Source organism: Eimeria acervulina, genomic scaffold, assembly GCF_000499425.1.
Source record: "Eimeria acervulina Houghton genomic scaffold, Eah_scaff16, whole genome shotgun sequence".
Lineage (NCBI taxonomy): Eukaryota > Apicomplexa > Conoidasida > Eucoccidiorida > Eimeriidae > Eimeria > Eimeria acervulina.
This window is the reverse complement of record NW_013550180.1, coordinates 7,695-34,178: the sequence shown is the minus strand read 5'-3', so window position 1 is coordinate 34,178 and position 26,484 is coordinate 7,695. Positions and strand designations below refer to the sequence as shown.

The 26,484-nt window shown below is 50.7% G+C and overlaps 5 protein-coding genes across 5 annotated transcripts in view; 4 read left to right on the top strand and 1 right to left on the bottom strand.

The window, feature by feature from the left end:
* Positions 1–1,244: 1,244 nt before the first annotated feature.
* EAH_00004340 (hypothetical protein) lies at positions 1,245–2,224 on the top strand (the record flags this gene model as incomplete). Its single annotated transcript, XM_013396996.1, has 2 exons — positions 1,245–1,272; positions 2,052–2,224. The coding sequence occupies 2 exons, from the start codon at positions 1,245–1,247 to the stop codon at positions 2,222–2,224; spliced, it is 201 nt and encodes a 66-aa protein (XP_013252450.1).
* Positions 2,225–7,588: 5,364 nt separating this feature from the next.
* On the top strand, positions 7,589–9,855 carry EAH_00004330 (endonuclease/exonuclease/phosphatase domain-containing protein, putative; the record flags this gene model as incomplete). The annotated part of the gene is made up of 4 exons (XM_013396995.1): positions 7,589–7,694; positions 7,870–7,964; positions 8,091–9,435; positions 9,626–9,855. The coding sequence occupies 4 exons, from the start codon at positions 7,589–7,591 to the stop codon at positions 9,853–9,855; spliced, it is 1,776 nt and encodes a 591-aa protein (XP_013252449.1).
* A 1,182-nt stretch (positions 9,856–11,037) lies between these two features.
* On the bottom strand, positions 11,038–13,521 carry EAH_00004320 (protein kinase, putative; the record flags this gene model as incomplete). Its single annotated transcript, XM_013396994.1, has 1 exon — positions 11,038–13,521. One exon carries the CDS (start codon positions 13,519–13,521, stop codon positions 11,038–11,040), a length of 2,484 nt encoding a protein of 827 aa, XP_013252448.1.
* Positions 13,522–18,844: 5,323 nt separating this feature from the next.
* Positions 18,845–21,910, top strand: EAH_00004310 (dual specificity protein phosphatase CDC14A, putative; the record flags this gene model as incomplete). The annotated part of the gene is made up of 8 exons (XM_013396993.1): positions 18,845–19,055; positions 19,270–19,767; positions 19,961–20,101; positions 20,226–20,303; positions 20,595–20,684; positions 20,855–21,145; positions 21,328–21,543; positions 21,810–21,910. The coding sequence occupies 8 exons, from the start codon at positions 18,845–18,847 to the stop codon at positions 21,908–21,910; spliced, it is 1,626 nt and encodes a 541-aa protein (XP_013252447.1).
* Positions 21,911–24,372: 2,462 nt separating this feature from the next.
* The window catches only part of EAH_00004300 (hypothetical protein), a gene marked incomplete at both ends in the record, with an annotated part of 3,971 nt that continues 1,859 nt past the window's right edge, over positions 24,373–26,484 (top strand). The window contains 4 exons of the mRNA XM_013396992.1: positions 24,373–24,588; positions 24,992–25,243; positions 25,456–25,847; positions 26,317–26,439. Of these exons, the coding sequence (XP_013252446.1) occupies positions 24,373–24,588; positions 24,992–25,243; positions 25,456–25,847; positions 26,317–26,439 (983 nt within the window). The remainder of the gene's footprint in view (positions 24,589–24,991; positions 25,244–25,455; positions 25,848–26,316; positions 26,440–26,484) is intronic.

The following is a 26,484-nucleotide window of genomic DNA, read 5'->3' as shown; positions in this document are numbered from 1 at the left end:
CAATTGCTAGCAGGGCTACTCTATCTCCCAGCTATTTGCATATGCATGTATTTAACCTCACTCATTGGAGCCTTACACACGCTGTAAAACAGCAGTCTAGCTTGCCTTCCGTCACAGTCCCTTTCTTGGAAGTGTCAATGCAACTGTACAGGGTGCAAGGCACACACTGGCCCCTACACCTGTCACGAGCTGCGGTTGCAGCAGCTGCGACGTCTGCTGCTGCTTCAACCTCCAGAAGGCCCATGTATGCCACCAGTTCCTCCGGCTCTTTTTGGGATACAGTTAATGCGGTACGCTCCAGATTTGAGGCCTCTACATGGGAAGGCTCACATAGGCTAACACATATGCTTGGCCGTGTCCACCGCAAAAAACTGCGAAGACAAAGCAGTGGTCGAGGAAGTGGCATCCGTATATAGTAGTTTTGGCCAGACGCTTCACAGGGATATTGATGCTTATTCAGGCAGGCGACTTCAAGGGTTGCTCTTTTTTGGAAGTCTTTATGTAAATAGGCTGGTTGGGAGGTTCGTCTGACTCAGCCAAAGAAACGCCATCATCTTTGGAAGAAACCCTGGCTGCTAAAATACGGCCATCAAGACCATCAGCTCGGACGCCACGAAGCCGGAGGAACTTCACCCACGCGCTCGCTGAGTTATTAGGCGCAAAACTGTCCAAACTGTGGTCATCTTCGAAGGGCTTAGTAACACGGATGGGTGCCACTCACAAGAGATCCCATGCAGCCAACTAAGCATAGAGGTATCAAAAGCCCAATAGCGTGCAATCAGCACTGATACTGTACGGGTGCACGTCACAGTAAAGGCGACGCTGACCAGACGAAGCGGGGGAGGCTAGCGTCTCGCCCTCCCAAATGTGAAGGTTTGCATTACCATACAAGCGAACACTCCCATTATCTCGAACAGCGGCGTACAGATGAGCTGGGGAGTAGGGATGAGAGTGCCGCAGCGCCACACGCATGCGGTCCAACTGCGCTCACAAACAGCAATTACGTGCATCTAGGCTCTGCTCAGCGTAGTCACACCGTCGTACAGCACTACAATACTCTGAGGGAAACCAATGGGGTTCGAACTTCTTTTACTTGTTGCTCAACGCAGGCTAGACGCCACAAGATAGATGCAGCCGCCCTGCTTGGATCTGACTCTCCAGTCATTTTCCACCAGAAAGACGAACTGGGTCAAAATCACGATATGCAAGTCTTCTAAAGACTAACTGTAACAATGAAATCAGAAATGGGCACGGACTTAGTCGTCACAAAGAGTATGTGCTCCAACATGGTGGGTCAGCATCATGGGAAGTCTCTACCCTCAACTTCTTCTCAAGTCAGTCTTCAATCAGTGTCCTCAATGTTCCCCGTGAGGTCTTGGTGTGTACGCTGCGCCTTATCGGGTCTTCCCGATTGTCCATTCATTGTGATGCTTCGCTTGAATTCTTTACCTTGTGGACTCCTCCCAGCTGATTTATTAGCAAGCACGCCAAAACCCCATGTAGGAAAAACTCCGTAGCCGCTAGCTCTCAGTGGAAGTAACACGCACGAAAAATCTAGCCTGTCTTCTAACAACATTGAAGCTGCTTCTATACTCTGGGAATTTGACTAGAAGTTACCGAAGACTAAGTTACTCTACAGGTGGTGCTTCATTCTAGTTTCGCCGCATCCGCCTCCGTACAGGGGCTGCAACTACAGAGCACCACTACTGAGTGTATATTGGCTTCCAGCTTGCATGAACAATGCGACGCCCCCTTCTAGAAGTATATGCGCTAAAACAGAGGCCAGTTGTACTCCCATTCCGGGCAGAAAGGGAAGCCAACAGTTCGCTGGAGCATCCTTGGTAGAAGCGCGTCTCGCAGAGCAGACAAAGCATAATTCATTATAATCCATGTACAGCAAAAGGTTTGAAAGGCATCTAGAGCGTATCGACCGATCATTCCGTCACCGTCTCAGCGGATCGCTCGTGCTCTGCATGAGCGGACAACGGGGCTGCACGGCAGATGCATGCATGCGCACGAACCAGTGGGTTGGCTTGCGCATCTTTGCGCAGAGGGTTACGATGAAAAAGAGAAGCCGATAAGTAGTCCATTTTTTGAAATTCGGGGAGCCGCCCTTAATGAGTACGACATCCTGGCTAATCGCGCTTCACCTGACGGTCTTGCTACGTTGCGGAACGGGGGTGTCGAAGCCAAAGCGCTCAACATTTTCAAAATACCTCAGTAATATTTCGCTTTAATATATCTGCACCAAGAGTCAGCAACAGGAATAGCAACATACTGCGTGTCCAGTGCGCTTGCTGAGGAAGTCACTTGAGTTGATTACCGTGATACCAAAGATCCACATAGACGGAGAAGTAACACAAGGCTTGTGGAGCACGAACAAATATATGCTGTTTACATTTCCCTCTGCTTATTACCAATGGGTGGGAACTGCTTAATCATGCGAGCATCCGCAGTGGAGTTGCCGCAAATGGCGCATTTTCTGGCGTTTTGAGGGTATTCTTACTTTCCTAAGGCCGCATTTCCCCTTTCCCTTTAGAAATTCGGCTTGCTCCGTGTTAATTTAGCACGCTTTCTTGCTTTTCCCCTTTGAACTACTGTGGGCGCTCGGGACTCCCTTGAGCAAGCCTTGGGACTGTTGGCGAAAATACCGGTATCGCTGTAGGATTATGCTTGTATGCATTCTGACGTCCAGACAGTGCCTTATGGGCTGGCAGCTGAAGAGGGTGAACTTTGTAGAGCTGGGTGGACTTATTTTGCTAGAGCAGAAATAGCCAGTCTACCGCCATCGTACAGGCTATGTTGCGGATGCGCTGGGGTGGAGAGAACTAGAAGAAAGGAACCCTAGCCAGGGCAGCGCACCACTACATCTGCTTCGAATATTGGTGAAACTATGCTACCAGTGCTCTGACTGCGTCCAGGTGAGCAACTTTGGGTTTTGAATCTTTTGGAAAAATTGTGGACGGAATGGAGCTGGATGGGTTCAAAGTCTCACTCGCAGAAAGGGCCGGGACGCGGTAGCAGATATTTATTTGCAGAGTTTCAGGAATGCAAAAACAGACCCGGTTAACCGTACACATGTAAACGAGTAAATGACATGAAGGGAACCTGGTTATGGAATAATCTTGCAAGGTCGGCCAACAAATCCTTATAGTCAAGTGAAACACCTGTGCCAGCCCTATCTATACATCGAACACTGCACGCAAGGCTCCTTTTGGGATCAGGAGCCTTAGGCAGCGTTTGGGACTATGTAGAGTTCCACAAAGGTTACCTCCTCGATACTTATTTGTTCGGTGCACTGCACTGTAGAGAATGCCTAAATTGTCGCGACCAGGAGCACCTAAGACAGTAACCAGGTGTGGCTACGCCAATAGCGTGCACGCCGAAATGGGTGCCAGATTGGTTCTTAAAACTATGGGGGTAAGGTGTGCCGAATATTTCCGCAGTCTTTGTTAAACACACCTCATAACGTTGCTCGTGTGCCGTATTGCCTGCTGATGCTTTGAGCGGCCTAGGCTACTTGACATCCCTAGCTTGGTGCCCTAGCCTAGGGCACCCAGATAGCTTGTGCAAAGTACAGAGCTTCTCGTAGCTGGCTGCAACTGGTTCCTCTCAGCATTGCTTGGTGGCAACCTGGTAAGGGCCCCTCGAGGCCCTAGGAAACCAGTCTCTCTGTTTTTGCTCTGCCTGTTTTGGACTGGTACTTACTGTAGTGAACCGTCAGTACGTACGCAGCTTCAACAGCAAGCCTTGCAGTTCTGCTGTGTTCATTGCATACCCCCCAGCAGCATGGCCTGTTCGACGTCGTACACGTACTTCTGCTTGCAAGCAGGCTGCACACTATAGGCCAAGTGAGCGCCATACAATTGTCTACAGTGTTAGCACATGCGGAAAAAGAAGCTTGGCTGTACTTGCATGTAGGTTTGCCTGGCAACACCAGTTGCAGCGAGATGCGCTGCAGCTCGTTTCAGGCAGTCTCCTATCCCGCAGCCGCAGGTCGTTGGGCTTCCGTGCCAAAAACACCTTACGAGGTGAGAGAGTTCGCTAGCTTTTGGAAATTTCTTCTATCAAGTATTTCTGAAGAAAGTTAGTTCGCTTCTGGAACCTTTTTCTGTCAAGTATTCTATTGCCGCTCAAGGACTCTCTGTACAGCTCGGGACTGAAGGGGAGAGAAACTTTAAGAGAAATCTTCCTACCACGTTGAGCTCTAGCGCCTTTTTGGGTACTAAACCGTGCAATGCAGGCTTTAGGAGAGTTAGCATTTGCTTGCAAATTGCTGCTGGGAGACACGGGTTGCTTGCCAAGCCGAGATAGTCTGCAGTGGACTTCAGGAGGTGCCCCAACTTGGGGACTTGCCAGAGAAAACAGGCAAGATGCCAGTCGGGTTTGAAGAAGTACCTGGTTACGAAAAGGAGTTTCTATAGTTATACTCACCAAAAGCAACGGCAGGACGGCAAGGGCTGTGGGTCCGATGGTCAGCCACATTGCTTCTCGTCCCCATTTCTATGTATAACCATCCAGCCCGCTTTGCTTGAGCTCAACATATTGTGACTAGCCTCTCGATACACGTCGGAAGATGCATCTAAAGGGGAAGTATTGACATTGGTGCGCGTACCCACGTTGCAAGCGTTGCTTTTCCTCCACTTTCAAAACGTTTCCAGCTGAGCCCCTCACCCCCTGGCGTGGCCAGTTTTGGCTAATAAGCCGCTTACCGTGAACAGCAATTCTTAAACGATATGTCGTTTGGAACATGAGTAGCTAAGGGAGCTTGCAAGATTATACTTTGCTGAGCCACTATGGGCCATGAACACCACTGAGTTCACTCGTGTAAGGATTGCGACTAATAGCCTGCAACTCCTTGCAAATGGCAATAGAAATAAGTTTCTGGAATTTATAACACCCCCCTTTGCCAAATGACTCGCTCATCGGACATCGTAAAAGGTGTTGGTTCACTTTGCCAGTAGGACGGTGGCCATGGATCTCGATGTCCGCCAAGAAATGTATAACCTTCCGAATGAAATAGCCCTGAAAATTGACGGCAGTGCAGAGGATTACCGATAGCAGGACATTAACGCAAGGTTTAGCCCTTGACCTTTTGCTGTAATGAATAGGAAGAGGTGGGGATGACAGAAAAGCATTCGTTGTGAACCTGTTGAGAACGGTTTCGAGTGTAGATCGTGGTGGCGCTAGCAAACATTTAAGCTCTACAAACTGAGGTGGGTAAGGGTTCCATGGAAATAGCAACTGGACATAAGTTGGTCCTTCCCTAACAGACAGCTTAACGGCGGGAATTACGGGGTTTTGTTGCCCTCGTATTTCGAGATAAGGAATCAGGAAATTGTCCTACACCAGGACGCGGATACTCTACGGAAACGCAAATGAACTCCCCCACAAGGGGAGCTGCCATGGGAAGCGTTGCATTACCTTCCTAACAGCCACTCTTCAAACATATCCTGCAGTCAGATTATGGGGAGATAAGGTTAACTGGCTGATAGGGCTTCCTGGCACCCGAGGAATCCTGCGCTATTGCCAACCCCATAGCAAAGATGGGCGAAAGTTATCGGCATCCCTGGCATTACGATTAAGCTCTTCAGAGGACAACATTAGGGCTTCCTTTTAATTGCCAGTGAGAATGAGAAGCTCTAAAGCGATATACTGTTTTCCGTCGTTCCCCCAAGGTTCTCGAGTTGCTTTTCATCTATAGGCTTCACCTACAGCGGATATGAAATTCTCTCCTGTTTGGCCAAAATAACGGCACTACCGTATCATTACTACCGTGAATGGTTCCCTCGACCCGACGGGAGAGCCTCACTGGCCTTAGCCTCATTCAAGGACCCTGTTGAGCTGCCACGGGGTGGAGGCACTTATTTGAAACCCTGCAAAACACTGCAGTACCCCAGGCCTAGGTATCAAAGAAACAGAATACCGGGTGTTGTGTGGAGAGGTGGCGGACCTTTCCTTATTTGTAGCACCCTCTACTGAAATCCTCGCATGGACAATACCAAAAGCAGGCACCTCATGCAAGGACGAATACTGTGTTTACTTGGTAAACCCCCACTGAGTTTCCAGTATACAGCATCCACCTATATATGGACGTGTGCACTTGCTTGTGTCGTTTATCCATAAGCAGCATTGCTCTGGATTCCACGTGGGCCGAACTTCCGAGCGACCCCAACCGAGGTTAAGTTCATTTGGGCTCAAGCATGAAGACTACTCGCCAAACGTGTCTTGTCCAGCCTATGCCAGCAGCATTGCCAAATGGTAAGGGCGGATCCTTTGTAACGCCGCTGTTCTCGTGCGAACGCCAAACGTAGGGCAACGACGAAGCCTGGAAACACGCTAGCCCGAAAAGCTTTTGGATAGACCGTATGTAGGGCAAGTGGGCTCTTACAATGCTTACTTCAATGCAAAGGTGCATCTATTTCCTCCGCAACATCTCCGTTTTGTTTACTGGCGGGACGAAGTGCAGAGGCCCTATGCCGGGGAGCGCCGAAAGCTGCAGAAGGCAGTTAGTTGGCCACGCAAGGTCCTGTGTAGTCCGAACACAACGCATGAATATGGCTACACATAAATACACGCATGCATGAAAGCCAATCTGACTGACGAAAAGTGAAAGAATTTACTGCGAAGGTGCTTCTCGAAGCGCTGTGTACCAGTGGCTCCCCCACATAAACCACCAGATCGATGCGGTACATAGGCGCATTCGTTGCAATGCAAAAGCTAAAAGCTCCCATCAAGCTGAACCAAAAATAGCTTCTTCGAACATTGTTATTATTTGCATTGTAGGTCATCAACTGATCAGGAAGCTGGGGCTCCTACACGCTCCTTATGGCCCAGCCAAGACGCTCACGGGCACCGGTTGGACTGCTCGTGGAGAGCTCGCAACTTATTCGCTGCTTCATTTAATGTCTTTTTAATGTTAGTGTGTTTTTCAAGTTTTGCCTTATGCTTGTTTGATGACCACTTGAGACCTGCGGCCGATCCAACACTCCTGGCCTGCGCCTCCGCCATCGGGGCGGGCTCTGGCGTTCCCGTGGCACTAGCTGTTCCGCATGCTTTTGGGCATCCCCTTGATTCGTAAGTCGATGCAGAGAACTTTAACAGGGTTATCTTGCTTTTTGTATATCTCTGCATCCAATTGAGTGTGCCGCTTCATCTCCACGGAGGTTTTGTTGCCTCGGCTGTTATCCGTGACCTAAGCCGTTTTGGATCTAGTGGCGGCAGGCATCTGGATCCTAACGCTGCAGTGCAGGTTCTCTGTTGCTTTTAATTGCAATTTTCTCATTTGCGTCCGTTTCAGCCCTCCACTGTTCACGCGCGGGACTTGAGGGTAGTGGACTGACGACAGATCAATGCACTGACGTTTAGGCAACGGGGAGCAGTAGGGTAAGCTGATTAGGCCCTCCTTCTTTCCGTTGTGGGGCCTATAGAGGGGATGGTGGCATTGATGGATTTTAACCATTTGGCTGACTGGCGCCTTGAGCCCACGACCGCCACCATTACCCTTTGTATTCAGGGTGACTGGTGGTATTGATGGCCTTCGAGGTTACATCTCAACACCTACGCTGTTGACTTTTTCTGGAGAAAAATGATGCAGCCGGATGAGCCAGATGCTCTTTCTGCCGAGCATTCGAATTTAGCTCTGCCTGCAGAGCCTGAACCCACGTCCAACACAAACACGAGAACAAACACAGGCAAGTTGGTCAATATTCCCATGAAATGCGTTTTTCAGCCCTGTATTTACTTTTCCTGTGCTGAGATACTCATGGAGAGTGGGAAGGATGTATCCCCGACAGTGTTTTTAACAGCGCAGCGACCCAACTTAGCTCTTGGAGCTACTGCGCTGCGTGCGTGGGTGCTGTCCTGCAGGCATACAAGAAGACGCTTCAGGGCTCATCACCCATCCTAGACACACTGGAATTATTGGTGCAGGATCTCATTCGGGTAGTATACCTAGTGTCGAGGTGAGACATAATTGCAAGAAGACGGAAAGTTCGCCGGACAGCACTTCTCCACAAGGAAGCCGTAAGAGCGGCTCGTCTGTAGGAGTGCCCCCTCGAAATGCTAAGAGAAGTTCGCGGGGTCACCAGGCAAGGTCCATTCGGGGTTACCCGGCAAGACGCAAGTCTCATCACGTGACTAGCTCTCGATTTCAACCTCGGGGAGTTGCAGCATCTGGAGGGAAGGCCGTGCAAGAACACCATAGACAACACCCAAAAGAACAAAGGGAGCGCCAGAATGAATATCAGAAGGGGAATGAAGATCCTCGAGAAGACAAGGGGCAACATTCTGCCCCAGAGGCGTTACCGCCTTCCCCATCTTTGGAGGCTCGCAGGTCCACTTACTTCAGCATATGTCTCAATGCGTCGCCTGATGAGTTAACCGTGGTATCGTACAACTTGAACATGCAAAGCAACTGGGGCCTTTTTGACGACAATTGGAAAAGACGGGAGGCTGCCCTTATTCGCTACCTGCTTTCCTTAGAAGAAATCCATCACCCCGATGTTCTTTTGATTCAAGGAGCTTTTTCCAGCTCAACGCATCGCCTTTTGCGGAGGCTGCACAGAGAAGAACCAATGTTCCCCTTCCAGACAAGGGTGGTTGGCGCCGACCCCGGATGTTGCAAAACCGATGACGAGGATGGATACTGCTCGTGCTGCGGAGGTTGCTGGTGGTGCCTTGCCCGGACTTCGCCCAAATCTGCGGGAAAGAGCAAGGCTGCAGGATGTGTAACCAAGAGCGGATGGGATTCTGTATGCGGGAGTTTCTCACGCCTCAGAGGGAATGGCGGGATCGTGATACTCTCGAAGTGGCCACTGCTGCGTCGTCATGCCTATATTTTTTCTGCATCCGCTTATCCGGAGTCACTATGCAATGCGGGGGCGGCTTTGGTTCAGGTGGAGAAGTGCGGCAAGGTGTACAACATGCTTGCTATGCAGCTGCAACCTGGACCAACCAACAACGCTCTCCGCGTGGCTCAAGTAAAAGAGGTGATGGCCTGGGCTAGAACTGGAATGGAGGATGCAGAGAAGGTGGAGTTTGCCTCGTGCGATCTTGACGAAGCCTTCACTTCCCCGGGGGAGGGGAGTACAGGCACTGAAGGCTCCGTCACATCCAGTGAGGCTCCGGGAAAAGCCGACAGGCCGCCCACAGAAGGACTGCCGGAGCTCGAGGCCAGTAGTTGTCCTGGGACTACAGAACCAGAACTGCCGAAGACCAAACCCCGTCGTCGTGCTGCCGAGCTTCCAAAGGGTATATTGAAAGCTACAGATCCCCTTATCATTGGAGGAAACCTGAACTTTCGTTTCACAGTGGATCGTGCTTCACTTGCTGAAGCTTTGGGGTCCGATGGTTTCAATGCAAATTTAGCGCTCGAAGATGCATCGGTCGCACAGGCGAACTTTGACACGGTCAACAACGATACATGTTACCAAAGTAAGGTATCCACAGAAACGTGTGTAATGTGGTATCTATACCATTTACTGGTGTAGTACACGAATGAGGGCCTGTCCATTACTTGTTGTTGCACGTGAAGTCGTGTAGATTATTTCTCCATAGGCTGGCACCGTATCCGCTCACAAGTAAGAGCTAACTCTACGTCTTGGGTTTCTGCGTGGTGGTTCAGGCCAGGGATGTCCGGAGAATTCGAAACAGGAGCTTCTGGATTACTTGCTGATATACTCTGAACACGCAGGTCGTGTTGCGCGTGGACAAAGGACGCTTGTGGACGCTTCGCCAGAGAAGATCCTTTATCGCCCTTTGGTGATGGGCTGCCTACCAGGCACGACACTGGAAGTTAGCCATGTAAGCGACTTTTTCCCCGTCTGTGCCACATTTGCCCACAATTCTGAGTAACGGTGATGCCGACCGAAGGAATCTGAGGATTCTTAGAGAACAGCTGTCTTGTCGCTCTCAAGAGCAGATGCATTGTACTACCTAAAGTAGTCTTGTTCAGCCTGAAGGGAAAATGTTTGCATACAGCGTAGGCTGAGGAGCCTGCGTAAGGCTGAAAAACTATGGACTAGCCCCTGCTGTCATCTATCAACCGCAGTAAACAGTGGCACTACATAGAAGAAGGTCGCGAAGGCAGCTGGATGCGAGTGTTTGGTTCATGCGAACTAGACAGAGGCTTGCTGTAATTCTACAGCTCGTTGTGCCGGCGGCGTCGCGTGGCTCGTCTAGGGAAAATTCCTTGAATGGGGCTTCGCAGTGGGGACTTCCTGTAGGAACCTACTGTAGTAGTTTTGGTACAAAGTATGACTTCAGCTGCAATGCGGCCGGACTTCTGTTTCTGAGTTCAAATACAGCTCAGGTGCATTCTGCGGATGTATTTCCGCACTTTACCGCACTAGCGATGGCCCCATTTTAGTGGAAGTTTAAACCCCTTCCATCTCTTCTGGTGGCACTCGCTGGTATTTTAATTTCCTCCAGGACCAGTGATTTTATTTCTTGCTGGTTTGTACGTACGCCGTCCATTCAGCTAGCACGCTTTCGTAGCACGCCTCAGCGTGACGGCAGTAAGGAGTAGCTTCGACCCTAGATATTGTCATAGATGTTCCAAAAGTCCAGGGCACTTCTCTGTGAAGAGACGCCATTACTGCGCCTACAGCACAAGCCTGCAACTAGCCGTTTTACTCTAAGCTCGGCTGCACTTGCAAAATAGGTAATATAGGCATCAAATGAATTGCCACGGCGGAGCCTTGCTAAATGGCACTCGCATCTGTTTCTTGTAATATCCGGCCTGTGGAGGGCTTGTAGGAAGCTTGACCAAACAAGGAGGAGCAGCTGCTCCTCCTTGTTTGCTCCTCCAGTGTCTAGGGGGTTCGAACTAGAAAGTTTCATGTTGACATGATCGGAGACACCATCAACATAGCCACAACAAGCTTCAACTAAACAAGGGAGAAACAAGCAAACTGAGTTCCGGTATTTGCTCGACCTTCGAGGTTAGTTAATAGTTAACCGTTCAGGATGCCATGCCATATACCCAGTAAGCAAATAAGCCACGGGAATGCCCACCGTTTAACATTCAGCAAAAGATCATTGCCATCCAACGGCGACCGGAAGCTTCTGCGACTGCACGCATCTCGTTCCTTCCTTTGCAACGAATGGCCTCCCGCAAATAACTGGAAACTGAGTTGATGATGAAGCGTTTTCCGTTACCCAGTTATCACGTTCTCGATTCCCAAGCAAGAAGGTTCCAGACGAACCTGCCAAGGCATATGGATTAACAGGAGAACTTAGTTGTCCGCATAGTCCACTGCTCGTGCCTGCAGATGTGAAATGGAGGTTAGGTACTGTCGGCAGCAAACCTGCCTTGGACAGCAACTGCTGCGGTTCCGAGACGATCCCAGGAAAGTGTTGTCGGTTCGAAGAGTTGAGACTGGAACTGCCCACGACCTTCGCCTGGAGTAGGTCTGGTTGTGTGTGAATGTCCTTTAGAATGTCTTCGTCTCGTGCGGTCCACATGTTCAACACCTCCACAGCAGACGGTCTGGCTGATGGATCGGGATGTAGGCATCTTGAGATGATATTCCGTGCGATTCCTTGGATCTCTTCTGCGATATCGGGGACGAGAGCTCCAGCTATTGCCTTTGACTTAAGCTTCTCGTAAATGACACTGGGGCTGTCGCGACTGGATATATGCACGTGCATAGGGTTGAAGAAGCCGAACATCTCCTGAAAGACGCATCCCATTGACCAGATGTCCCATTTCTCATTGAAAGGAGGTAGCTGTACCCCTGAATTCGACGCCATGCATTCCACAGGGCTGCAACGCAGCAACTCTGCAGGGGCGTAAAACCATGTGGCCCCAGATATACGAGATACACGTCCGTCAGCGGATGCTTCCGCATCCCCAAAGTCGCAGAGCTGTATGGTCCAGTCATCCGCTATCAGGACGTTTTCAGGCTTGATATCTCTGTGGACAACTACAGGCTTTCTCCCAGGAACAGGAGTGTGAAGGTACGCCACAACTGCAGCGAGTTGTCGGCACATGTACAGCCCGTTTTCTGGCGAAATGAAACGCCGCACACGCGGATCACGAGAATACTTCCGCGAGTGGAGATCACTACCGTTGACCAGTTGGGTAACTAGCCACACATCAAATGGCCCGTGCACAATTCCCCCCACAAGACGAACCACATTCGGATGCTGACACATGGAGAGGATTTTCCATTCATTCAGTGTACGCTCCATCACCCCAGCGGGGTCGGTGCTGAGCATGCACTCCACCGGTACCTTGATGGCTACCTTGATTCCCATATGAGACCCGACAAATACCTTTCCAAAACTCCCCTGTTCGATCATTGAGTACTGCAGCTCACCCCCAGGCAATAAGACAGAGTCGAAAGTAACGCTGCTGCTCATCAAGCAGGTTGGCCCTCTCTGCAGTTCAGCAACATTCCTCATCAAATCCCAGAATCGATCAGTCCCGTAGACAGTCACCACCTCTGCACGTTGATCATCACAAAGTTCCTCAGACTCTTCTGTGTTTCTTTGAAGAACTGTTTGCCACGGCTGCATGGGAGGCAGGAAACTTCGAAAGTTGGGCCCCTCTGCAAAGGCAGCCTGCCGCACTATCGAAGTGGGCTCTTTCCACCCAAAAGGTGACCGAATGGCGTTTTCGGTCACAAGTGAAACTTCAGGCAGTGCTTGACCGAACGAGCAGGCCGCAGGCCCCGCGGTGTGTGCAGGTGCCGCTACGAGGTGGTGGGATACAGACCCATCCGGACTCCTGATAGACTCCGCAGATGCGATCCCGTCAGGTTTCTGTTCCGTCCAGCGCAGAGCAGGGGGCAAGCTAGTATTGGAGCTAGAACCAAGCAGCAGTGAGCCCCCTGAGCCCTCAGGTGACTGGTGAACGGGCCCCATGCCTAGCCTGCCCCCTTCCCTTCGCCCCATTCCCCTTTCCCAGTGCGCTTCTGAAGGTCCAGCTTGGGCTCGACATGACAACCCCAAGAACGACGAAACTACTGCTTCAGGTGGCTCCTTCTTAGCCCATCTGTCAGGCCTCCGAGTAGGAGCAAGAGGAACGATACACGAGCTCGCCGGTTCTCTTTCGCCTTCCCGTGAAGAGGTTCCGCGTGGAACCTGCCTGCCAGGGACAAAAGAATGAGGCGATGGATAGCGGAAAGGCTTTGGAGCTTTAGCACGAATCCGTGGGGCTCGCGATGCTGGTGCTGGATTGCATATGGCTGCCACTGCAGCTAATTCAAATTTTGACGGGGAGGGGACATGGGGCGGTTTGCCTGAGCGACGACTGGTGGAAAGCAGCCCGCCATTCCCACCAGCCTTTCTGTATGTCATTCGCGGGCGACCCTCCCGATCAAGACGGAAAATATGCAACTGCCGTTCGGCCGCGTTGGCCAGTGGAGCTACCTTCTCCTCAAGCGCCCAGGACGGCGCTGGACTGTTCAGCTGAGACGTGCCTTGCAGATTGAACGGACTCTCCTCCACAAAATCTGTTGCGTCAGAAGTGCGACAGTTGATTGTAGCCCATTCCCCAAACGCTGTTGGCGCCATCTGGCCCGGGGCAGGGCTACAGGCAACACGCCATCTCGCGTGATTCACTACGTCCAAAGGCGCGCTATCAACAAACGAGTGGGCCATTCCCTGTATAGGTGAGAGAACTGTGGAATAGCTGCTGTACACTGCACGCCAGGTAGATCAGGCTGCACATTATGGTGGTCGCTGGTCACTGCAAATTCACAGTCCGCTGCCCCCTAGTTGCAGACCCATTAACCATGCAGCACCCTGCATATGATGGTTGTGGAATCCCCGGGGGGAAAGCGCGAGGACTCATAAGTGTTACGAAGATAAGGGCAGGCAATACTCCCTAGAAGCGCTGGCGATCGTCGGTACCCGAGACACTGAGTAAATCGTGCTCAGAATTCCGAAGGCGGGGCCAAGTGTGTCTTAATTGCCTCTACGCAGCTGGAAGGAATGGAAAATTCAGGCAATTCGCTTGAGAATTGACCTTCTGTCGAAAAGTAACGCCAATATCTGCTTGTCATGTTGCGGGGGTGACGGTGAGAAACTAGCCATCGCAACAAGAATGGCCCTACCCTGCCCTGGATCTCATCAGCAATTTCACCCTCTTTATTCTGCAACTTTTGAAACAAACGTCTGAAAAGATATACGTCGGTTTGAAATCGGTCAGCGCGGTGGGTACGTCTCATGCAGGAGGCAGCCGTGGACCGCTGTAGTGCATCGCGACTGCGCACTAAAGGGGTTCTCGTGGCCAAAGCGATAAAGGGCGATTCAAATGAATAAAATTCATGCGATTTCATTTCAGAGGGGCTATTCTTCAATAGACTCTGAAAGTGTGCGGACATCGGCCTTCAACGGCCGGTAAACCGTTGGTCAAGGTCTGAGTGCCACTAGAACTAGACCCGACGGTATACTCCTGCTCATTTTCTCCGCACTGAACGATTCCTTTAGCTGATAAGCTGAATTTTGAGGCCTCATTTTCTTCGCGCAGATGGTAAAAAAAGAAGACTTCGAGGGAACTGCGGCGGCGGCCCTCTGCTGAGGTGTGTCAGCCGTAAACTGAACCGCTCAAGGAGAACTGAAGAAAAATACACGCAGCCCTCAGATTCCCCTGCTTCCCCAACCATAGGTCGCCTAAAGTGTAGTTTTTGGGCTTGTCTAGCTGGGTAAGCCCGAGGAAATCTGCCTTGACCTCTGTTAGCAATCACGGACATCGCTGTCGTGTGCATGCCAGTCTTTAGAAAGGATAGTTCTGCACATATGCTCAGCGCCAATTGCTCTAGCCAGAGCAATTACTCTAGCAAGAGACTAGATATTCGGTGGCCAGGTGGGGATGGGGATTCGTACCGGCATACGGATTACCTTCCACTGAAGCGGAGAGTGCTTCGATACGCCCTAATCCAAATTTTGCTGGTTTCGAGGGAGACATCACCAGTTCCTTCTTCTAGTCCATGATCATATTTCTCTTGTTGGTGCTGCTGCATGCAGAAGCCTGCCTTTAATTTTAATCACTCAACCCTACCATAAGTCATAATCCACACAAAATATCATAAGCACTTGCCGTAGGTCTGGTACGAACTTGCCATCACTTGAAGGGCATATCAGCCTGTAAAGCTGTGATTTTACTCCCACATCTTCTAATTCGTATGCACTCTCAGAATCGTAGCCGCATGTAATACGCATGTAATGTGCGCAGTAGTGTGGTGGAACAACTCTGTCAAAAACTCGATTGCTTGCTGGGCAGACGAAATGAGAAAGCCTGGCAAAACTTCATTTGAAGCCACACTCCAGTATAGAGATAGGCAGAAACAACAAAGACTGAAGCGTCCCACTTAGTCGAGGCGGGCCAATACGCATTGCAACGAAGCGACACGGATTTCGAACTACTGCAGGCTGCCTCCGTAGGCGTCAAGAAAAACAGCAGAGTAGATGTCAAATTTCTGTTCTACCTGTAGAGGCGCTCAGTATGGCAACGGTGGGAGCGCTTTAGCACGTTTCTACAACATATAGGCCACGACAGAGACCCCGCTTGCTCCCGACTGCCATGCGCGCTTCCCTGCCTCCCGTACGCAGCTGCTTCCTGCGACAGGGCCAAGAGGAAATGCGAAATAGAGACACACCGTCAAAGTTTTTCAACTGAGAGGGGATGGATGTAGACTTTTATTCCGTCCTCTGTTAAAGAATAGTGGCTTCCTTCAAGAACCACCCGGTCAGGTGCTTCAATCAATGCATTTAGTGAGGAAATGTTTTCTTTCCTGCATTTTTGAAGACATTCATTAGCTCTCGAGTCGAGCTAACTCCTCTGAGGGGTTGGCTTAGGCTGCATAACTTCCAAGGGTGGTTTTATCGCAGACATGGGGTCTTGCGAAGTGAATCGGCGCTAGCGTCGTTTTCTTGGAGCCCTACAAGGATCTGGATGATGGCGTTTTCGGTGCACCTAAGAAGGGGGTCTCGTAGCACTGTGTATTTGGTCTCAACAAGTCGCTGGAGACAAAATAACACAATAATCTATTCGGTCATTCCCTCTTGGTGCACCCGAAGTGTTTTGGCTGCTGGAACTACGGCTGAGTTGGATCCAGTAGTTGTAAAGGGTTCAACTCGCATCACACCTGCCGCTAAATAAAAATTGCCGCGACACTGCTATGCAGGTGTGTTCTTACCCGTTTCAAGTTCTACATCAACATTGCCGTAGTTCTGTCAAGCCAATTTTACTGTTGCTTTACCGCTCGTGCACACAACCGGGCAACGCGGCTGTCAGTGTCAGCCCGTGCCAGCTTGCTTCCTTGACCTGTGACCCAACAACCAGTGCCGCTAAGCTGGCAATTGTTGAAGGGACACAGGTCAAGGAATCAGGCTAGCAAGGGCTGGCAAACCTGCGGCGCGTCCAGCTGGGTGAATGCAGGCTCTCGTGTCGCGCGGCAGCTGTATCGACCTCTGCAATGAGAACGAAAGTGTGCTGCGGCACCTCAGCGCCACTACGAAGTAACATAGGGGTCGACTGCGATAAATCCTACTGCGTGATAAAACGCAGATTTCGAGAAAGCGCTGTAACGAGAGAGTTGCCTACATCCAAGAGTTGGGTCAACCGGCTGGTCAGATGAAACGGCCTTCCCGCAGCAGCTCCCTTGACAGGCGGCCATCGGCACTTCGCTCCACAACCGCACTTACTGAGTACAAATTGCTTTTAAGAGCACACTACTAGGCTTCCCTTTCTCCCACTTAGTTGTATGGGGCAGCGAGGATCCTGTGTCTACGGCGTGCACCCCCCGACGATCCTTTCCTCCAACACTGGTAAAGACTCTTCACGTCATCCATACACAGCGGAAAAATCTCGCCGTCGTAATGAAGATTCTGCTGAGAATTTCCCAGCCTCACCGCAGCCAAAAATGCGTTCTGCTGAGCCAGCCCACCGTAGCTACATCGTCCATTTGGAGATGAAGGCAGTCAAACCAGCCAAAGTACACCCATTGACGCAAAACCCTTTTTTCCAGAGTTCTAGTTGAAACGCCGTTGAGCAAAGGAGTAAGATGCTGAAGTAGGGAATAAATGTTTACAACACAGCACATGCTCGGAGAGTCAACGCAGCACTCAACTGGCAAGTTATAAAAATTTTCCAATTCAGATGGCGACAGAAATGTAAAAGGTATGCGAACGAACTTGAGATACCTCCATGCTCTGAACATTGTACACAAGGGAGTACAACACACCCACAACCCTTTGCTTGTTGCCCAGTAGCATTCTGAGCCGATAATTCCAGGTCGCTGGAGCTTACGCGTTTGGAAGAAACTAGGGAAGGGAAACGCCAACTGGGAATCAGGCGCGAATAGAATTTTCGAGACAGCTGCGCTAAGAAAGGGTGCAGAGTCAGCAGTAATTCTTGCGAATGCCTGCCAAGCAGTGTCACTAACAACACACAATAGTGCTGTGGAGCCAAAGCTTTGCCCAGCCAGTGGGGCCTAGGACAGTTCCCCAGCCAGTGTTCGATTCCAGACGGGTGCAAAAACTGTTATAAATAGCGAGGTGAGTACTGCGCTAACTCTCCGAGTATGTGCTCTGTTGTGAACATTTATTCTGTACTTCAACATCGTATTCCTTTCGCTCAATGCCGTCTCAATTGCAACTCTAGAGAAATAGGACGGGACGTGCGTCATGGCGGTGAACCCCTAACTTTCGGGCGCCAACATCGACTGTAGCCGACTAGCCAAGACATTGGACTGACGGGAACCTAAACAACTGTGCAAAAGAGGAGCCTTTGCCATTCACTGCTCATTATTGGGATCACGAAGTGCCAGCTAATGCCTAACAAAGACTGGTGGGTTGCTACGTTGTTCTGGGCCCTTGAATAAGAACTGAGCCTAAACGATATACTGAGATGTCAGCTTCTATGCATGGGTGCTTGACTGAAGGCGCGCGTATGAAGCAGTCCGGCTCATATATCTCTGAGGTCGATGCGGAACTGAACAGCTGCTGGGGCAACGTGGCCCACTAATACTGCCCCCAAAATCGCAAATCTCAAGCAAATGCTGAAAATAATCAAGGAAAAGAAATTTCGAGAAAGGTAACTTGTAACTCCCGGTAGCAACATGTGCATCGACTGGGAGCCCATCCCGACTGTGAAAGTGAGGCAAACACTATTGCCATAGAAAAGGTCCTAACATAAACAAAGCCAGAAGCGAAATTCATCTACTAATTCGGTGCTATCCCTAGGAAAGTGTTACCTCGCTCTTCTACCGGCGGACGTTCTCGATATCGGCTTGACGAGGCTACACTGTAGACTGGTGAGATTGCCAGCTGCTAATGAAATCCACTTGGACACAACTCATAATGCATCGGAACACGAGGAAATGCTCCACATTTACCCGAAAAGTGTGTGCAGTTGTTTGCTTCCCCTTTGCGGCGCTCCGTCAGGAGTTGCCTGGTGGGGCTTTCGGCCGTGGCGGTCTCAGAGACCTCAACGGCTATTTCATACTCCTCGTGTGATGACATAAACAATTGCATGTTATTTCACCGCAATTATCATTTAGGGGTGGATAGCCTTTGCCTTGCATTGATCAGCGCGTTGTTGCTGTTCACTGGCGGGAACTTCTCTAGACACCTCCTAATCCAATATCTCCCAAGCTTCCTTTTCATGTGAGAATTGCTGCTGAATTTTACCTTGCCTTGCTTATAAGATGAACGGGATTTTCTTGGATGGCCTCAATCCTCGTGGATCCCGAGCTTTCCGCGGCCAAGCGCGTTTCGCTTGACTGCTGCAGCCGGGATGGGTTACGCCTCCTGCTTGCTTCCACGATCGTCCAAGGCTAAGATAAAGCCATTTCCGCCTCTTATTGGCTGTTCGGAGCTTAGGGTTTAGCATATGTCGCTGTGGCAGCGGCTGCCTGCCTCCCAGACCACGGAGATTGCTGCCGCAATCCGTCCGCTGATCCTGAAATTTCACAAAACCCGTTGCACACTTCAAACCACCAGACTCATTTCTCACAAGACGGAGACGTGCCACATCCCGTGTGGTTCTAATGAGACAAATCATCGTACTTCGACATCCTTGGAAGAGTTTCAGAACTTCGAAGGTGAGTTCTGCACAAGAGAAGTCTTGTTGCTCCTAAACGACAAGAAGAGATCAACATTATTCGAAAGTTGCACAGGCAGTCGTTGCCTGCGTGCTCCCTCTTAAGGCTGCTGCTGAAGAGTGTTAGGGGCACACACGGAAGGAACGGAACCGACACTCACGGGTAGTGGGTGCTTGCTTGGGCGCATGCTTGTGCTTGTTTCCCTCTTTCACAGACTGCCCCGCCTCACGTCCAACGCTGCAGCTTCAGAGGCGAGGCAAAGCAGACGCTACCCGCCGATTGCTACCTTCTTGGATCTTTGCGCACGAGATACAGAATTTCGGCGAGCTGCAGCGGCTGCAGCAGCAAGTGACTCTTGAAGCAACAGACTCGCGTGTATCTCCACAAGATGGCAAACTCTTCCCTCTAGCTGTGAATGTAGTGGACAGCGAAAGTAACTGTTTCTTGGGCTGCGCTATATTCCATTCTCGGCCCCTGATTGCCGCGCGGGTGCTCGAGGGCGTCTCTGCTTCTACGTCGTTAAATGCAGAGTACTTGGGACACCGACTGCGCGAGGCAGCTGACAGGAGACGAAGCTTGCCGCCAGATGTGCTGCAACCCGCAGCAGCAGCTGCAGCAGCAGCTGCAGCAGATCGCGAGCCTCAGAGCTGCCCTTCACACTCCCAGACCGCCTCCGTTCCCCGAGGGTTTTACCGCCTGATCAACGGAGAGAGTGACCACCTCCCAGGAACTGTTGTTGACGTATTTGGAGATATGGTGTCTATACAGCAGCTAACACGAGGCAGGTAGTGGCTAGAAGGCGCACACACAGCACAGACACCAGGGCAGCGACACACCCGCTGGAGACAGAAGCAGCATGCAGTAGGCCGTTTGTTCCCACGCCGTTTTTCTTTTGTTTTTCACAGGAAGCGAGCTGCTGACCGCTCCGCTTGTCGCAGCCATTCAGGAAACACTGGGGCCCTCTGCCGTGGTGCTGCGGAACGACAGTCTGCTGCGAGAGCTCGAGAGAGATGCCTCCTTGAAGTCATACACCGCTCTCATCAGCGGTCGGTTTTCTTCGTAGACACATGCAGCAACCTGCCTGTGTGCGAATTTGTTGCTTCGCCTATTGCCCACGGCACTACAAACAATGCGCTGCTGCTGCTGCTGCAACCACTGCTCTCCGCTCAGGGGAACTGCGCGACTGGCAGTGGATTAAAGAGGGAGGTTGCTGCTTCCCTGTCGATCTCCTTAACAGCCCCGACACGGGTAGGCGTTTGCTTAGATAGAGAGCGCTGTTTCGTCGTTGTTGCTTGCTCTCTTGCTGTTCCTCCAAGTCACCGGCGGGACTGCCCACAGTGGATCAGCCTTGAATGCAGCACGGGTTTCTAGGAGAGTTGCATCTGGGTAGCTGTGGCTAGCTGACCCTTTTTGACGAGCTGGATACTGCTAGTTCTATGGAGACTTCTGGGCCTTTGCATGCGTATGCTGCGGCTAGCGGTTTTCAGCTAGCTATCAGACTAGACTTTAGCTAGCTGCGTTATTCAGGGCTGCGTGCAGGCTGGTACTACGATCGGCGGGGAGTGCGGGCGGCTGTAGCGGGTTTGGCCGTCGGAGGGCGGCTGCTGGATCTTCATTGCCACTCGGCAGGTGCTGCGTGCAGTACCCTTTCGGCTTGCTGCTGCTGGCTAGTCAGCTAGCTACACCGCTGCGCTGCCGATGCAGCTAGTAGCGCTATCAAGCCCTAAACGCAACAGCAACTACAAGGCTGCTGCTTTAGCACTATGAATGCTGTTGTGCTGGTGTGTGCGCTGCTGCAGCGTTCAGCATTAGGGCACTGCGGAGCGGGGCAGCGCGCTCCTCTGTTTGTGTGGATATCTCGAGCAGCTCTCTTGAGCTGGCAGCAGAAGCAGCAGCAGCGAACGGCGTGCAGCAGCAGCTGCTTCTGCAAAAGGCTGACGCGCTGCAGTGGCTGCTGCACAGAACTCGCCATCTGGCACTACAGCCGTCTTGCACAGCTCCTCAAGGCTCTCTCCCTTCCGTAAATAGAGAAGCTGCTTCCATTGAGGCAGCACTTGGTGGCAAGAAGCGAACAGGTGAAGTGCCTGTAGGTGGGTTGCCTGCGTACTGGCTTCTATTTATTCTCCTCTGCAACTGCAACACCGAAATGTCCCCCCCTTGCAGCATTTTCCTGTGAGACCTGCTGTTAATTCAAAGTGCTACGTGACAGCAGCAGCAGCAGCAGCAGCTCAGGAGAGGCCTCCTTCTGGGTGTTGTGCGGCTGAGTGCTCAGAGGCGCAGTTCGACATCATCGTTATAGATCCACCCCCTCCACAGAGACAAGGACTGGTGCCTGCCTTTTCTGACGAGCTGCTGCAGCTTGCCGCTGCTGCTGCGAGGCTCCTCAGCAGCGGAGGGCGTCTTGTGGTCGTTGAAAGCAGCAGGTTCCTCAGCCTGCAGCAGCTGCTGCAGATTCTTACAGATGCAGTAAACGCCGCAGGCAGGACAGGTGGGACTGCTGCAGAAGGGGCTGTGCATCAGCAGGCGCGGCAGCAGCGCCGCTGCATTAGCCGAGGCTGCTGTGCCCTTCACACCTCCCCAGTGTCGTGCAGATATACATTTACATATACATATATATGTATATATATCTTTCTTAGAAGCGAACAACACAATTATGACTGCGTTGTATGCATTGGAAATTGGATTTCTTTTGGGATAGGGAACAAAGGCTGTTCTGCTGCTGCTTGCTGCTGCCGTTGTGCGGTGTAACTGCAGCAACCCTTGAGATGCACGGGGGCCCCACGCTGGACTGCCCTCAGGATCTGCTTTCGCAAGGTGTCTTGGGGATGAACTGGGTTGTGCTGCAGCTCACATAGTCTCTCCCTCCCCTCTTCCCCTCGGCAAGCCCCCAAAACGCATGCATGCATGCATGCAAAGATTCATGCATCTAGGGAAAGCGCCTCCACCTGTTCTTCAGCACTGCTGCAGCCACCTAACTCTCCTGCATGCGCCTCACAGCGTGTTTCAGGGGTTTAGTGCACCGTTTTATTTCTAAGCGACGAATAGCACTTTTTGGGGTGGAGGAGAAAATGAATTTTGGTGAGAGGTAATTTTTTTTGGCTTCGAGAGAAGGCTTCTCCGCAGCTTCTTTGCGGACTCCATTTGGATACAGGTCGTGGAACTATTTTCCGTGTTGTTAGCTAATATCGGCGAGGAAGACGAATTTCGGAGGCCCCTAAGACAGATACCCCGTCTGCAATATGAGTGATTGCTTGGGATGTTACAAAGAGACGCAGGGAGAACCAAACACCTTTGTCTGATTCTCGTTGTTTGTTGCATTCATACACACAGAACGCATTCTATTTGTTGTATGCCTAAGCATGACGATGAAACGCCACCCCAAATAAACTCCTACCCTATCCCTCCTCCTCACCAATCTGAACGCACGTGTGCAGCGTCCAGCCCGCGACCAGAAGAACTTAAGATGCTAATTAACCTCCCAGCTTAATCATGCTTGAGTTTGAGTTATTTTTTATCCGCAGTCCACACGACATCCTATATCCACGGCGAAACCGCACAATCCAATTCGCTCAGCCGGCGGCCGCAGCGCAGGCGATCATTCAAATCGTTGGGAACGACCAAACTTTGTATATAAAATTGCAGTACTCTACATCTTAAGCTGAAATACAACTTTGTGTCTTCTGTCTCCCCTCAACTCGCCAGCGCGCCCGTTCAGAGTCTGGACAGGTGCTGAAGGGGAGGGAAGGCTGTAGGTTGCTCGCTAGGGGAAACTTTCTGGCGAATTTCGTGCTGCGTATGTGCGCATTGGATACGCTTTCTGTTTTTGTATCAATTCCACTGGGTGACCAGTGGTCTGTTCTAGAAGGTGAGCTGGGAATGCGCACGGAAACCGCGGCGACTGCCGCCTGCGGCGCCGTCGCGAGTCGAGACGGTGGATTCCTTCTTCTTAGAGCTCCTTCTCGTATCACCTCTCTTACCTCCATTAATTTTACATACACGAAACGAAAATAAGCCGCTGGAATCAGCATCAGTGCAGCGACGGCAGGTCGCGACGCAGTGCACGAGGTAACGCGATCGAGGAGGGAAGCGCCGGTTTTTTAACGGGCTTACCTGTGAGCGATTGATCTTTCGTTTATTCTCTTGAATTATGATTTGTCTTTACGCTTTAATCTCCTTATAATCAAACAATTCAACGTAGTAAACAAAACGTACTGCTCTCCAGCCACCGGTGCCCATCATCGTCTTGCGGGAGCGGGGCTGCCTCCAGTCTTGCCTCCGAGCTGACCATACACCGCAACGGAGAGTCTGGTGCCTGTGCAGTTTTCTTCTCATTTACTTTGAGTTGAATCCCCTTTCCTTTTTGTTCACACCGCCGGCACGGGGGGAACCGGCTCTGTCCTATTCACTACACCAAGCCTCGCGGCGACACCTCTGCCGTGCCTAGGCGGACAGACAGACAAACCCTCGTGGTTTGTTCTTCTCGCAGAGGGGAAAGAAGCTTACGAGGCAGCTGCGGATTTCTTCGGGCTTCCCTGCTGGGTCCGGCGGCCACGCAAGGAGCCCCTGAGCATTGTAATCACTGCGAGCAACAGACAAAGGAGGAATTAATGCAAAGGGCAGCAGATGGAGCCCCTGCTCGAGCTCCAGCTCAGCAACCCACTCAATCATCAGAGCATTCTTTTTGTCGGCTTCTCCGGTGTCCATACTCCCCATCATAACCAGCGCTTTCTACGCAGCACGTCCGCCGCAGCCAGCTGAAGAGAAACTTGAATATTCTATTTGCAGCCCTAATGGTGGCCATCTGCACGGTATTATTGTGCATTTTTTGCGTGTTGTAGGGCTTCCATTGTTCATCCATACACACCTGTTGCATGCGGCTGCAGCGCTGAGAGAAGTTGTCACTCGCTCTGTTGATCTCTGTGCCTAGGCGAGACATGCGGATGTTTCTGTTTCTGTGTCATGGCCTTTATCGATCGGCTATATATTCTTAGCTTCCTTTTTTATTTTTTTGAATTCTCTATTTCCCCGGTTGCGCAACTTAAGCCGCGGAGAGGTTCGTCAGCCTCCCTGCGGCCTATCTGTTTTTTAAAGGTGCTCAGGGTATTTTTATAGTTTCTCCTTTTCTTTTCATTGCTGCAACTTGCACACCCTCAGTCGGGGCCTCTGGCAGCAGTGGGATAGGGCAGGAGCTCCGTGCCGCTGCAGCGGGTGGGAGGGCGGGAGCTCCTTTCGCTGCTGCTGCTGCTACTGCTGCTGCTACTGCTGCTGCTGTATCTGGTTTGGGTTTTGCTGCTGCTGAGGGAAGATGACGCATGCAATGCTCTCAGCGGAGGATCGGGGACAGCTGCGAGAGGCCGTAGAAGTGCTGCAGGGCCGGCTGTACTTCCGGAGTGTTTTTTCCCCTCCCCGAGACACCCCAACAATTCATTTCTTTTCTACAGATAAATTGTTTGTCTATGAGCCATTTTTCCTCGACTTCGGGCCCCTAAACCTCTCCTGCATCTACAGATACTGCATGCTTCTAAAGGCCAAGGTAGGATACAAGGAGCCATGCAAATAATAGGCGGATTAGCGGAAAAAGAAGTGTCATGTGAACGACAAGAGTGCACTAATAACAATAGTACCGAGTAAGAATTATCAATGCAATAACCCCACACAGGGGAGGATGAATACGATACCGGTGGTATTAGCAACAACAGTGTAGTAGTTAACATTGATAATATGGATAGTAATTGTAATTACAGCGGAATGAATCTTCATTAATGTGTGTACATTAAACATTCATTGTGCCCTTGCCTGCAGTTAGTTGGGTCAATTCAGCTTCTATATAATATATATATGTATATCGTGCTGTCTGTTTTTTTGTGAGTATAGAGGTTCGTTGTTTTTCTTCTATGTTCTTATTGTGGGTGTGTATGGGGTGTATGTACGTACAGCTGGCGAGCGATTTGTTGCAGCGGAAGGTGTTGGTTCATTACACAACGTATTCACAGCAGAAGGTGACGAATGCAGTTTTGCTGTTGGGTAGTTTTTTAGTGGCTGCAATGGGCAAGACACCGGAGGAGGCAATGAAGCCCTTTGCTCGCCTTAATTCTCATCTAAAACCATACAGAGATGCAACATATTCTGCTTGTGACTTCCGCCTCCCTGTTCTTGATTGTCTACGAGGCTTGGCCTATGCAATGCAGGTGCGGGTTGCAGCTTTTTGAATGAACAAAGCCAATAGCAGCAAGCAAAGAACATTACAACGAAAACCTTACAACGAGAGGGAGAGACATTCATTTCGGGGGGTTCATTACAAGGATGGTTATTGCATGGTTAATATGTATTTGTTTATTGGAATGCGTTGGCTGGGTATCGAACGCGGGACCTGTCTGCCTCTCTGTGTCATGCGTTGCAGCTGGGGTGGTTCAGTTTGTCTTCTTTCAACCAGGCGGCCTATGACCACTACGAGAAACTCGAAAATGGGGATATGAGTTGGGTAATACCAGGAAAGTTTCTGGCATTCAGTTGTCCGTCTGTTGGGGCTGCAACAATGAGCGCAAGACGCAGCGAAAAAGAAGACAGCAACAGGAGCTGTAGCAGCAGCAGTAGCAACAGCAGCAGCAACAGTAGCAGCAGTAGCAGCAGCAGCAGTTGTTGCGATCCTTCTTACTATGTACATGTTTTTAAGGAGCTCAATATTAAACTTGTCATACGACTTAATAAAAAAATGTATGATGAAAAAATATTCAAAGACGCAGGGATAGACCATCAAGACCTCTTCTTTCTCGACGGCACATGCCCCCCCAGGTTTGTTGTTTTTGGTTTTTTCTTTCTTTGGTTTAATCTATCAATGCTGCAGCTCCTCAATTGCCGTCTTCTGCATTGAAACGCCAGAAGCACTTAAGTGTAATTACGGATTAGACGCACTTGGGATGCATCATTCTTTCTTTTCTTAGGTAGAGCAGCAACAAGAAAATATGTTTGCCGTATAAAAGATACTTTCATATGCGAACTTTTTGTTGCTTTCTCGGTTTTTTTCTTCGAAGTGGCAGTTTCAATGCAGGAGCAGCGGCTTGCGGTGATATAAAACGTGCAGCGAATGCATGCATGCATGCATGCATGCATGCATGCATGCGTGCATTGGGCGTTGTCTGCCTGAAGCACTGGGGTTGTGTGAATGCATTGAAAAGGCGCAAGGGCTTAGTACGCATGCATAAGGAAGTAACAGGACGGGTTCTTCTTTGTTTGTGCTGTTTCTTGGTGGTGCTATACACAGAGGTGTAATGGAGAAGTTTGTACAGCTATGTGAGGCGTGTGACGGCGCGGTGGCTGTACACTGCAAAGCGGGACTTGGGCGGACAGGCTCTCTCATCGGCTGCTACGCTATGAAGAATCACAAGTAAGTCATCCTCTATGTATATACATATATATATATATATATATA